Below are 12,255 nucleotides of genomic sequence, written 5' to 3'. Positions count from 1 at the left end.
ATATTCCAAGTGGTTTTATCCTGCTACTGGTTGTTATTCTCTTCTTGCCTTCCCATCTTCCCGCGCTAGGTGGCGCTGCTTTCCTATGGGAAAAAAAAGAATCCTATTACATAGACTTAACATCACAACTGAGCCCAAAAGGTAAGGACACATCACTGGGCCCCATTGCACCGTATCGGTTGCACCAGGATATAGAACCCACCACTGGTTCCTTCCCACTCCTTCGATCCGTAGTCCCAATTTTTAGAAAAATGAACCAATCCTTCTGAAAATGACTTCTGAGGGCAGCAGTCAAGGAGAGAAGGAAAGAAACTTTAAATGTTAAATGTTCGCTAAGGAAATTCTAGTTGATCGGAATTAGAGGTGGTATTCAGGCGATTCGGACTGGCTTTTCTCGAGCCAGTAGCGCAAATTGTGGGTGGACCTGCCCACCTTCCCTGGCTCTATGCCATCCCATTTAGGCACGTTTTTGAGGCTGGGCACATATGTGGAAGGCGCGTGCACACACGATTAAGGCAAATGCCCGGAAGGCTGGGTGCAGGCATCCACAGAAGGGGCGCAATGGAAGCGAGTGGGTGCAGGTGGGCTGAACCAGTGATAGCAAAATATGAAACCCACCACTGATCAGACCGCCTGCCTCTTCTTCATTTATTTACCTTGAACTGGGGGAAAAATATCCTATTTTCCTATGATTGGGATTGGGGGGGAATATCTTTCTCTTTAAACCTCCAGTTGAACCAATGTTTATGTATTGTCAGGAAGTGGGCATGCAGCCAGTGGAATGACGTAACTAGAAAGACAAACTAATGTGCAAATTCCTTTTGTTCCGGCAACAGAGATCACATGAAACTATCATGGAGAACTTGTGGCACGCATGCCACATGTGGAATGCAGAGCCCTCTCTGCAGGCACGCCAGCTGTCGCTCCAGCCTGGCTCCGCTGCGCATGTGTGCGCACCTCCCACCAGCTAGCTGGTCTTCAGTTCTCTGCTGCACATGCGCGGAGGCGGGGCATATGCAGGAGACGCACACGCGCATGTGTGTGGGGAAGGGTGCATGCGCAGGGAGGGTGTTCGCATTGCATTTTGGGGTCTCGTGCAGTGCCCCGTGCCCCATTTTGCCTTCCAGGTTGGTGCAGGAATCCTCTTAGGCCCAAAAGGGGGCACAGGAGGCATCTGCACCCTCCCCGTGCCCCATTTTGGGCCTGGAAAGCGTCCTGCACCAACCTGGAAGCCAAAAATTCGGCAAGGGGGCTGGGGGAGCACACGGGGAGTGCGCATGTGCTGAGGGTCACCTTTGCATGTCCCGGGTTTCAGGGGCAGGGGCAGAGATGGATTCCTACCGGTTCGGCCGAGTAGATAGTAACTTGGCTGCCCACACTTCCGAACTGGTTCTAACGGCGGTGCCACCTTGTTTTTTTGCACATGCAGAAGCAATTCTTTCACTACTGCGCATGCGCACACTATAAATCAAGCATGCACGCACCCAAAGTGCGTCCATGAGCGTACTTACAGTAAAAGAATCCAGAACCCACCCCTGGGCAGAGCGCATGTGCGTGGGGGGGGGGAGGATGCAAGGCGTGAGCATTGCATTATGTTTGCAGGCATGCTTTCCGCTCCATTCCGGCCTCAATCTGACCAGATTCCCCTGTGCCGTCCCATCCCCGCCTTCTCCTCTCCACTTTCCTAAATAGAAACAGCTAACAATATGCAGTCATTCGCAAGGTCGGGATTGGTGATGGCCCGGAGGGAACGATTTCAAAATAGACTGTGGGAGATTTTTTTAAAAGGCAGGATCTCCTTGGCCTCGACATGTTCCCTCTTTGTGAGATGCGGGAGACAAATCTCCATTATTTTAGGGAAGCCGAATAGAGATTCTGACCTTTCCCTCTAATCCATCCGGAGGGAAGCACCTTTTGAAATGTCTCGCTGCCAAAGCTGTGCCGTCAGAGAGACGAGGGCTGTCTGAGGATGCTTCCGCAGGACAAAACCCGTGTTTCCATTTTATTTCTATCCAATTGCAGCTGTGCCGATGGTCTTTCCTGATTTATAACGGAGAAAAGATTTAGCCGGGCTCCTGAGCTCCTTTGCTTCTGCAGGTTTCCCGGTGACACTTCTGTGCTCTATGCTAGTATCCAATTCTACGTTGACTTGGAAGAGCGATGAAAAGGTAGGTGATAAATTTTGGGCCAAGATACACAGGTGGTTAGAAAAGATGGCAGGGAAGCGCGTAGATTTTAAACCTGAACTGTTTTTATTAGTAATAATATAGGGGAAAATTAGATAAGAAAAGTATGTATTTAATATTACATGTCGCAAGAGCAGTGAGGATTATATTCGCACAACATGTTGAGACTCTGAGTCCAGAGAAGAGCAACAAAGATGATTAGGGGACTGGAGGCTAAAACACATGAAGAACGGTTGCAGGAACTGGGTATGTCTAGTTTATTGAAAAGAAGAACCAGGGGAGACATGATAGCAGTGTTCCAATATCTCAGGGGTTGCCACAAAGAAGAGGGAGTCAAACTATTCTCCAAAGCACCTGAGGGCAGGACAAGAAGCAATGTGTGGAAACTAATTAAGGAGAGAAGCAACTTAGAACTGAGGAGAAATTTCCTGACAGAACAATTAATCAGTGGAGCAGAAGTTGCCTCCAGAAGTTGTGAATGCCCCAACACTGGAAGTCTTTAAGAAGATGTTGGATATCCATTTGTCTGAACTGGTGTAGGGTTTCCTGCTTAAGCAGGGAGTTGGACTAAAAGAGCTTCAAGGTCCCTTCCAACTCTGTTATTCTAAATTCTGAACATTGGAGAAATGAAGAAATGCCCCAAGATGAAGAGATAATTAAGAAGATACTAGGCTGTGCAGAAATGAATAGATTGAAGTTGAAAATTAAGCAGAAAGAAGACACAGAACACTATCCAACATGGAATCTAGTTTATCAGTGGTTGGGGAAAAGGGGTGGAGATTAAGAACGTAACCAGTATTGTTAAGCAAGTTAAATACCCAGACAACACAATGTTTATTAAGCAGCAAGAAATGTAATTAATTTTTTTTTTAAATCAATAAAATTTAAAAAAGAAACGAAAAAGTACCAAAGGAACCAACATACCGGGTTTTCCTTGTGTTGATGAGATGTTCAATGGGCCATTATAGATATGAGATTCCTGGTTTGAGCACCCAGAAACTAACTGTGGCTCAGTGGCTAAGAAGCTGAATTTGTCGATCGGAAAGGTCATCAGATCGAATCCCTAGTGCCATGTAACAGAGTGAGCCCCCGTTACTTGTCCCAGCTTCCGCCAACCTAGCAGTTCGAAAGCACGTGAAAAATGCAAGTAGAAAAATAGGAACCATCTTTGGTGGGAAGGTAACAGCGTTCTGTGCGCCTTCGGTGTTTAGTCATGCAGGCCACATAACCACGGTGACGTCTTCGGACAGCGCTGGCTCTTCGGCTTTGAAACAGAGATGAGCACCGCCCCCTAGAGTCAGGAACGACTAACGCATATGTACGAGGGGAACCTTTGCCTTTAAACAGCAAAAGAAATGAGAAAAAGAACCTTGTTATTTTCTACATGTGCTTTATTTGGATACTGGATACTGATCCCTGGCCAGTAATGCAACAGCTAAGCCGCGTAGACGAATGAACAAGGAGCTTTTGTGAAATCCAAAATACAACATTGCAATGCTTCCCCCTTCAAGGGTAGAAGTATTTGGTGATTAAGTAGTTACAGGCAGTTGGGGAAGAAACTCTCAGGGTTGTTGGGTTAGAAATTTTTTTTAGGAACAAACAGAATTAATAGGAAAGCCCATTTGCCACGGGAAAGGAGGGGAGAGGTCACATATTTGTTTTCGCTTATTGAGATTTTTCAACTCTGCACCTCGGTCTCTGCTACAGTTTGTCTGTTCACTGTGAAAGTGACAATGGCTCAATTTGCTGCACCAGGAAAGCACTTCAGGCCGGTTGGTATGAGTGAAATTTCTGCTCAATCTTACAAGCTGCCTGCTACTTATTTCTTTGGCAGGCTTTCTGGCTCTGCCGGGTTAAAAATGCCACACCGGAATAGGTCTGGGAAGGCTGATCACAGCTCTTCTCCCCTCCGGGTGCCTGCAGGAATAACCAACCTTTTTATTTTCAGCAAAATGCAACTACCACGTTTTTCCCCAAAATAAGACCCAACTGGAAAATAAGCCCTAGCACAGGAGTCTGTAACCTTAAACACTCAAAGAGCCATTTGGACCCGTTTCCCACAGAAAAGAAAACACCAGGAGCCACAAAACCCTTCCCACGCCTGACTATTTCCTAAGCGGCCACAAAACTAGCATATGTAGTTGAATTAAACGTTTATGTTTTCTTCTGAAACTTTTCTTTCCCTGGAACAATGAAGCTATAAATGCCAAACTAAAAGGGACATGTACCTTAAAATCTGTCTGTCTGTCCATCCGTCCCTCTGTCTAGCTATTTAGCTAGACTTCCTATCTAATTCCATCATTCTAATTCATTCTAATTCTTTCTATCCATCCATCCACCCTTCTGTCTAGCTATTTAGCTAGACTTCCTATCTAATTTCATCATTCTAATTCATTCTAATTCTATCCATCCATCCATCCATCCATCCATCCATCCATCTTTCTGTCTGTCTAGCTATTTAGCTAGACTTCCTATCTAATTCAATCATTCTAATTCTATCTATCATCTATCTATCATCTATCTATCATCTATCTATCATCTATCTATCTATCATCTATCTATCTATCTATCTATCTATCTATCTATCTATCTATCTATCTATCTATCTATCTATCTATCTATCTACAGTATCTACAGTATGTTGTATTTGTGCTGATAAATAATTAAAGGGAGACCACAGTATCTATCTATCTATCTATCTATCTATCTATCTATCTATCTATCTATCTATCTATCTATCTATCTATCTACAGTATACATCCATCCATCCATCCATCCATCCATCCTTCTGTCTGTCTAGCTATTTAGCTAGACTTCCTATCTAATTCCATCATTCTAATTCTATCTATCTATCTATCTATCTATCTATCTATCTATCTATCTATCTATCTATCTATCTATCTATCTATCTATCTATCTATCTATCTATCTATCTATCTGCATGGTGATCTTCTTCCTGTCTACCCTCTGCAGAACCTCAGAGAAAGAAAAACAAAACTGCTTGCATTCAAAAGAAGTCCCAAAGGCAGAGGAAATCTGACTGATAATGCAGTTATCTTCATGTATTATGTTAACTACTGTGGTAGCAGGGTGTCTGTTTACACCACCCGTCTGTATTTAGAGCTGCTAATTAAGGGAGGAAGGTTGGAGCTTGTTTGTTCCAAACCAGCTGCCAGATTTCCTAATGGGGACCTTTGCTGTCATACAAGATTGTCCTTCTCCCTCTCCTTCCTTCCTTCCTTCCTTCCTTCCTTCCTTCCTTCCTTCCTTCCTTCCTTCCTTCCTTCCATCCATCCATCCATCCATCCATCCTTCTGCCATTTGCAACCTTTGCAATCTATCTACGGCTCTCTAGCTTTCCATTGCGACTCTGGGCTGTGCATGTCCCTTGGAACCTGTTACGGACTTGCATCCAGTCAATCAGAATAGAGCTGGAAGGGATTTTGGAGGTCTTCTAGTCCAACCCTCTGCTCAAGAAGGAGACCCCCACACCATTTCAGATAGGTGGCTGTCCAGTCTTTTCTTAAAAACCTCCAGGGACTGGAGGTTAATTGGTTAAGCCCCAATTAAGTTCCCCCCGGTTAATTGTCCTCACTCTTAGGAAATTTCTCCTTAGTTCCATGGGTTGCTTCTCTCCTGGATTAATTTCCATCCATTGTTTCTCGTCTTGCCTTTTCATGCTTTGGAAAATAAGTTGACCCACTCCTCTTTGTGGCAGCCCTTCAAATACTGGAATACTGCTATCATGTCACTCCTAGTCCTTCTTTTCGCTAGACAGGCCATCCCCAATTCCTGCAACTGTTCTTCGCATGTTTTTGTCTTCCAGGCCTTTAATCATCCTAGTTGCTCTTCTTTGCACATTTGCCAAAGTCTCAACATTTTTTTTTTGTAATGTAGTGACCAAAACTGGATGCAGTATTTTTCTGAAACTAGGCTTTTGGAGAGCCTGAAGCAAACTCCTTGTCCCAACAAAAGCCCCTTTTATAAATTTACTGTGAATTCTGCTCATTCACATCCAGCAAAGTCTTTCAAGGGAGGATTTACAGTCACAGACCTCATCTGGCTTGGAGAGCTGCCAGGCCAAGATCTGCAAAACGTGGCCAGGAGTCTCGGAGAGTCACGAACCAATGAAGCGAACTAATTGTCTCCTGCAAACTCCACTCCCCTTTCGCTCCTCTTTTCTTTCCTCTGGGAGGGGCCATTCATCGTCCACCTGTGGCCTTACTCCCAAGTCGACCCCTGTTCTCTAGCTGTTCCCTTCGTCTGGCAACTCTGCGCATGCGCACACTTCTTCCGCCTCACTGATGTCCGACTCCGAAGGCAGCTGATAACTCTCAGACGGCTCTGTCCCCGTCTCTGCCTCCGACACGGAGCCCTCATCAGAGCCTTCCCCAGACTCCAGGACTGGCCCAGGTTCCTCCACAACCTCTTCAGTGTCCAAATCTGCTACCAGCTCCACTGGCCGCTGGCAGGCCACAACAACAACACGGTCTATGAAGTCCACTCTCCCAGCTAGTTGTTGTTACCCAGAAATGGCACATACAGTGTAGAACCTTTTGTACTCTACACATACATTGTGGGTTCTACCACCAACTTATGCTTGTTCTTACAACTCGTGCAACCGGAAATACGTAGTCCCTACACAGTGTATACGTGAAGGGTGGATCTTCTTACACAAGACATATCTTGCGAGAAACAGACGAGGCTCAACCTAAAACTGCTATTTCCTCAGCTATCTGAAAATTTTGTCTTTGAGGTGGCAGCTTAATGGAGTTTGCTTGTTTAGTGTTATGGATTCGATTCTGAAAAGAGCAGAAATCTAACTTGACGGGCAGCTCATTTCTCACTTAAGGGAACAGAGCAGAGGTGGTACTCAGCTGGTTCTGACCAGTTCTGAAATTAGCGGAAATTTTCAATAGTTCAGAGAATCGGTAAATACCACCTTTGAACTGGTCCTGCCTCCGTCTATTCTCTGCCATCTGAGTCCCAGCTGATCGGGAGAGAATGGGGATTTTGCGGTATTCTTCCCCTGCCATGCCCACCAAGCCATGCCACACCAGAGGTGGGTTCCTACCAGTTCACACCTATTCGGTAGAACCGGTTCATCAAATCTACCGAACCGGTTAGAAGAGGTTCCACCAGTGGACCCGGAAAGCAGGCCACACCTACAGAAGAGGTTCCAAATATTTTTGAAACCCACCACTGGTCCTTGAATATAATTATTCTACACTATCATGCTCCTATTTATAAAACTCAGTGCCTCTGTGAAAGGTAAGGATGACGACTGCGTTTGTGGTGCAATCAGAACATTGCGTGTGTTGAAGTTGTTTTAACGCAAACCAAAGATGCCTTTTAAAAAACAAGTTTACATCATATTCTTATGCATGCCAGTGCTGTGTGTGAGGTAATTTAAGGTGGTTCTGACAAGTGTCGTCGGCATCTTCATATCCGGTCACATGGGCGGCAAGCCACTCCCATCCAGTCACATGGGTGGCAAGCCACTCCCACAAAGGAGGCCACACCCACAGAGTAGGTTCGAACAATTTTTGAAACCCACCACTGTGCCACACCCACAGAACCGGTAGTAAACTTTTTTGAATCCCACCACTGGAACAGAGCTGGTGTCATTATTGAGCTCCCAACTTCAGTTTTGTTCATGCCCCTTACTTACTTTTGAAGTAATTTTTGAGGATTACACCCGACGCATTGCAAAGCCCTCTAATTTAATTTAGGTAGGATAATTCTCTTAACCCGAAAGTAACACTCCGGCTGGGCACTGCGTCTGGTGTACGCAGGTTACAGAAAGGCTTTTGTGCAACTGAATGCCGTGTCTCTGTACAGCTTTCATTAGTCCCGTCAGCGCCAATGCTCTGCGCCATGGCCCCTATCAGCCATTCAGGAAGTGAGCGGTAGGAATACAGATAATCGCTCGGCCTTCAAGATAAGAAAGTGGCTGAAATGCCTGGTTCAGCGACAGATAAAGGAGGCAGCCCATTCCAGCAAGATTGAGCCAGGCTTCCATTCCCCTCTACTGAGTCAAAAGCTGTGGGCCGTCCTTGGGGGGGTCTGCCCAACAAGTGTGCGGGGACAGCAAAAAGAAAGGAAATAAAAATGGGCACCCTTTACCATAGTTCTTCGTTGCATAAGTCCCTTGCTTTGAGCATGGGGGGATCTTGCGTCTCCGATTACATCAAGAAATTTGCGGTAAGGAAACATCTCTCTTGATTTAAGTTTTCGGGTGGCACTTCAAGGAAGTTATTCTCCGCCGTGGTTTCATTAGAATCGTCTTTTTTATTAGAAGGGCGGAATCATCTCAAGCGACGAGGGTCAAGATTTTACCTGCCTTGGTTTTCCTTCCATCCTTGAATGGTTCATTTTTATTTTTCTTGATAGCAGATTTTTAAAATTATTTTTCCCTTCTGTTTATAATATATCGCTTCTATATTTACACACTTCATACACAGTTCTCTCTCTGCCTCTCTCTCTCTCTCTCTCTCTCTCTCTCTCTCTCTCTCTGTCTGTCTCTGTCTCTCTCTCTCTCTCTCTCTGTCTGTCTCTCTGTCTCTCTCTCTCTCTCTGTCTGTCTATCTATCTCTATCTATCTATCTATCTATCTATCTATCTATCTATCTATCTATCTATCTATCTATCTATCTATCTATCTATCTATCTATCTATCTCTATTGTTTTTTGACTTAATTAATTTTATTCTTGTTTTGCAGCCATTTGTACCAATTGTTCCAAATTTCATAATATTCCGACTCTTCTTTATCTTTTAATTTCAGTGTTCATTTGTCCATCTCTACACAATCCAAAGTTTTTTTTTATCACTAATTCATCCGAGGGGGTATTATTTTGTTTCCCGCATTGGGCAAATGCTATTCTAGTTAGCAGATGTGTTAATATGTACTTAATTTTCTTTGTATATTTCCCTTTCATTTTTATTTTTATTTTTAATTTATTTATTTCATCAAGCATTAGATATTGGATAACATATGTAAGTATAAACATGATTTTGAATACATGAAATGGAAACGAATACAAGGGAATATTAGGACAGGGACAGTAGGCACATTGGTATGTGCTTATGCATGCCCCCTTTAAGGATCTCTTAGGAATGGGGTGAGGTCCATGGTAAACTGTCTAATGTTAAAGTTTTGGGGTTTGGGTCTCGCAACCATTTGTAGCTTTACGTGCTCCACCTCAAACTGACCCTAGGGAGTGACTCATGCGATGTGATATGTTTAAAAAGCAAAGGAAATCTTAGCATATAGATCAATGTACGCGGTTCATATTTCTAAGAGTTCTTACCAAATGAAGCTTGAGGTTACAAACTGTATGAAACAGATAAGTTTTTTTTTAACCATTTAAAAAATGGTTAAGCAATTCCTTCACAGCCTCGTTGTTTATTGTGGTGAATTGTGAAAACACGCAATATTCCTTCTTCGGTGGTTAATTTCTAAACAATGCTTTGTTATGTCTACTTCTGCGCAATGTGATGGCTGAGTCTCTGTACTGCGACTGTGATTCCCTTTCGCACAGAAGCTGCGTTTCGGGTTTGCTCTTTTTCTCTTTTGAAAGAGGCAACTTTGGCCGAGGTTTTATATTCTTCCGAATCGCATGCTGTCAGTTTACTCTCGTGTTCTGAGCAATCAAGATCACGTGAAGTGTTAATACCACTTTATAAGGCCTTGGTAAGGCCACACTTGGAATACAGCGTCCAGTTTTGGTCGCCACGATGTAAAAAAGGTGTTTATGCTCTAGAAAGAGTGCAGAAAAGAGCTATTGCTATTCCTTCCTTCCTTCCTTCCTTCCTTCCTTCCTTCCTTCCTTCCTTCCTTCCTTCCTTCTTTCTAACCATCCATCCATCCATCCATCCATGGTGGCACAGTGGTTAGAATACAGTATTGCAGGCTAGCTCTGCTCACATCTAGGAGTTCAATCCTGATATGACTCAAGGTTGACTCATCCTTCGTCCTTCTGAGGTTGGTAAGACGAGGACCTAAATTGTTGGGGGCAGGAGTTTGACTCTCTAAACCACTTAAAGAGAGCAGTAAAGCACTATTGTGGCAGCAGATTGAGGTTTGGTTTAGCAATCTACTTACGAAAGACCAGGACTCGAGACCACGAAGGCGAGAGAAACAGGTTTATTGATGCATCAAGAGTTCAGAGTGTTCGCACATCAAAACTGAACTGCCTGGGCTACGCCCTGGGCAGTGATTTTATACCTTTTAATCAAACTTCGTAAATCAGTAGGCGTTACAATAGGCGTATACATATTGATTGTCCAAGCCCCCTGTTTAGGACAGGGAAGTACATTTTGGAAAAATACAATGCAGAAGTGAATCCTAAAAGTCGTAAAAACAGGATAGAAAAAGTGCTGAGATGATGCCCACATTATTCTGTCATTTGGCTATTTTCAGTATTCTACACCCACATTACTTCCTTGTGCCATCCTTGTGCAGTAGCTTGCGACATGTCCCCGTAATATTTGTAATACTTATGAGGAAGTTAGAAGTCAAGAAGTCAGGAAGGTAGAAGTTAGAAGTCAAGTCAAGTGCACTAAAGTGAAATGTCAAGCTAATATAAATTTATAAGCTCCATTCTATTAAGACCACCTAACCTGGCCAGCCACTGGTGGGTTTACCTGTGTACCCCCTCCTGCCTCACTATGAAGTGGTATATAAGTCTAAGTGCAATTGCTATGTTGCCAACTAAGAGGGCTTTCAAGATTTCTGAGCAAAAAATGAATTGATCATTTGTTATCTTTCCTTCTGATCCACCGGAGTTGGCTTTGTTGGGCAGGGAAGATATCGTATAATAAATCATCAAAGGCACCTAAGTAATTTAACAGCCTAAGAGTTACCTATACTGAACAGTGGGTAAACTGAGGTTCCACCTGTTTCTTTTACCGTGTTAGCTGTTGTGATCAGATTGCTGATACCTTCCCCCCCCAACCCCAACTGATAAATTATTCTTGAACATGCGAATGACGTCAAATGCAAATGTCACAGAGAGAGCTGGCAGAGGAGTGTGCCAGGCTGAAATTAGAATGTGGGAGATCTGGGTGTTAGAGCAACCTGGCTTTAAAAGTCCACTTGGGCAGCTAGTAAGAAGAGTGATGGTGGTGACATTGAAGGACAAACGTTTGGATGAGTTAAGGTGAGGAAGATGTTGGCTTCTGCCTGTAGACTAGCTGGCAAGTAAGAGGGATGGGGTGGGTGGGAATGTGGGGCACTAGATAAACTGTGCCAAGATAACAGCTGGGGCAGAACCAGGTGCCACTGCTGATATTGGAGGTTGCTAATCATAGCTTATTATTTTCTAATAAAATATAATATAGGGACGCGGTGGCTCAGTGGCTGAGATGCTGAGCTTGTTGATCAGAACGGTTGGAAGTTTGAATCCCTAGTGCTGTGTAACGGAGTGAGCTCCCGTTACTTGTCCCAGCTTCTGCCAACCTAGCAGTTCGAAAGCACGTAAAAATGCAAGTAGAAAAATAGGAACCACTTTTGGTGGGAAGGGAACAGCATTCCGTGCACCTTTGGCATTTAGTCATGCCAGCCACGTGACCACAGAGACACGTCTTCGGACAGCGCTGGCTCTTCGCCTTTGAAACAGAGATGAGCACCGCCCCCTATAGTCGGGAACGACTAGCACATGTGTACGAGGGGAACCTTTACCTTTAATCATAGCTATTTTAACTTGGGTGGTTAGAACACACTGTGCGGCAAAACGTATTGTTGTAAATTCCTCCTGATGTGAGAACTTGGTGAATGAAAAGTTAATTGCATCTCCCTGAGGAAAACAACACAGGTTTTGTGTGCGCACAACAGTGAGCTTTATACACATTCAACCCCACGAGAGAGCAGCTCTCCTAAAAATGTCTGTGGTGATTCTCAATCATCCAGGTCATGGTTGTCTCATAAGTGCTTTCCCAAAAGGCAGCTGGACTGTGTGTGTTTTTTTCCCTTGAGGGAGAAGAAGAAAAGGTTTTGCTTTCTTCTTTGTCCTTGCCTTCTTTTAAAAGAGTGATGCTTCTTGGATGAGAAGTAAAACATTTTCTTCT

At 44.1% G+C, this 12,255-nt stretch overlaps 1 protein-coding gene across 3 annotated transcripts in view; it reads left to right on the top strand.

Moving 5' to 3' along the window:
* The first annotated feature begins 1,770 nt into the window (after positions 1–1,770).
* The window catches only part of MYLK3 (myosin light chain kinase 3), a 36,473-nt gene continuing 25,988 nt past the window's right edge, over positions 1,771–12,255 (top strand). Inside the window, exon 1 of one of the 3 annotated variants that reach the window (XM_087729564.1) lies at positions 1,771–2,168. In XM_087729564.1, coding sequence (XP_087585690.1) covers positions 2,124–2,168 — 45 coding nt within the window. In that variant the 5' untranslated portion in view covers positions 1,771–2,123. Of the gene's footprint in view, positions 2,169–8,176; positions 8,391–11,329; positions 11,349–12,255 lie in introns of those variants that run through there. The other 2 variants (XM_087729563.1, XM_087729565.1) reach the window with 2 other exon arrangements.

The sequence above is a fragment of the Thamnophis sirtalis genome, unplaced genomic scaffold (assembly GCF_051295495.1).
Source record: "Thamnophis sirtalis isolate CommonGarterSnake01/CBP01778 unplaced genomic scaffold, rThaSir2_p1.2 scaffold_14, whole genome shotgun sequence".
Classification (NCBI taxonomy): domain Eukaryota; kingdom Metazoa; phylum Chordata; class Lepidosauria; order Squamata; family Natricidae; genus Thamnophis; species Thamnophis sirtalis.
This window is presented reverse-complemented; position numbering and strand designations above follow the sequence as displayed.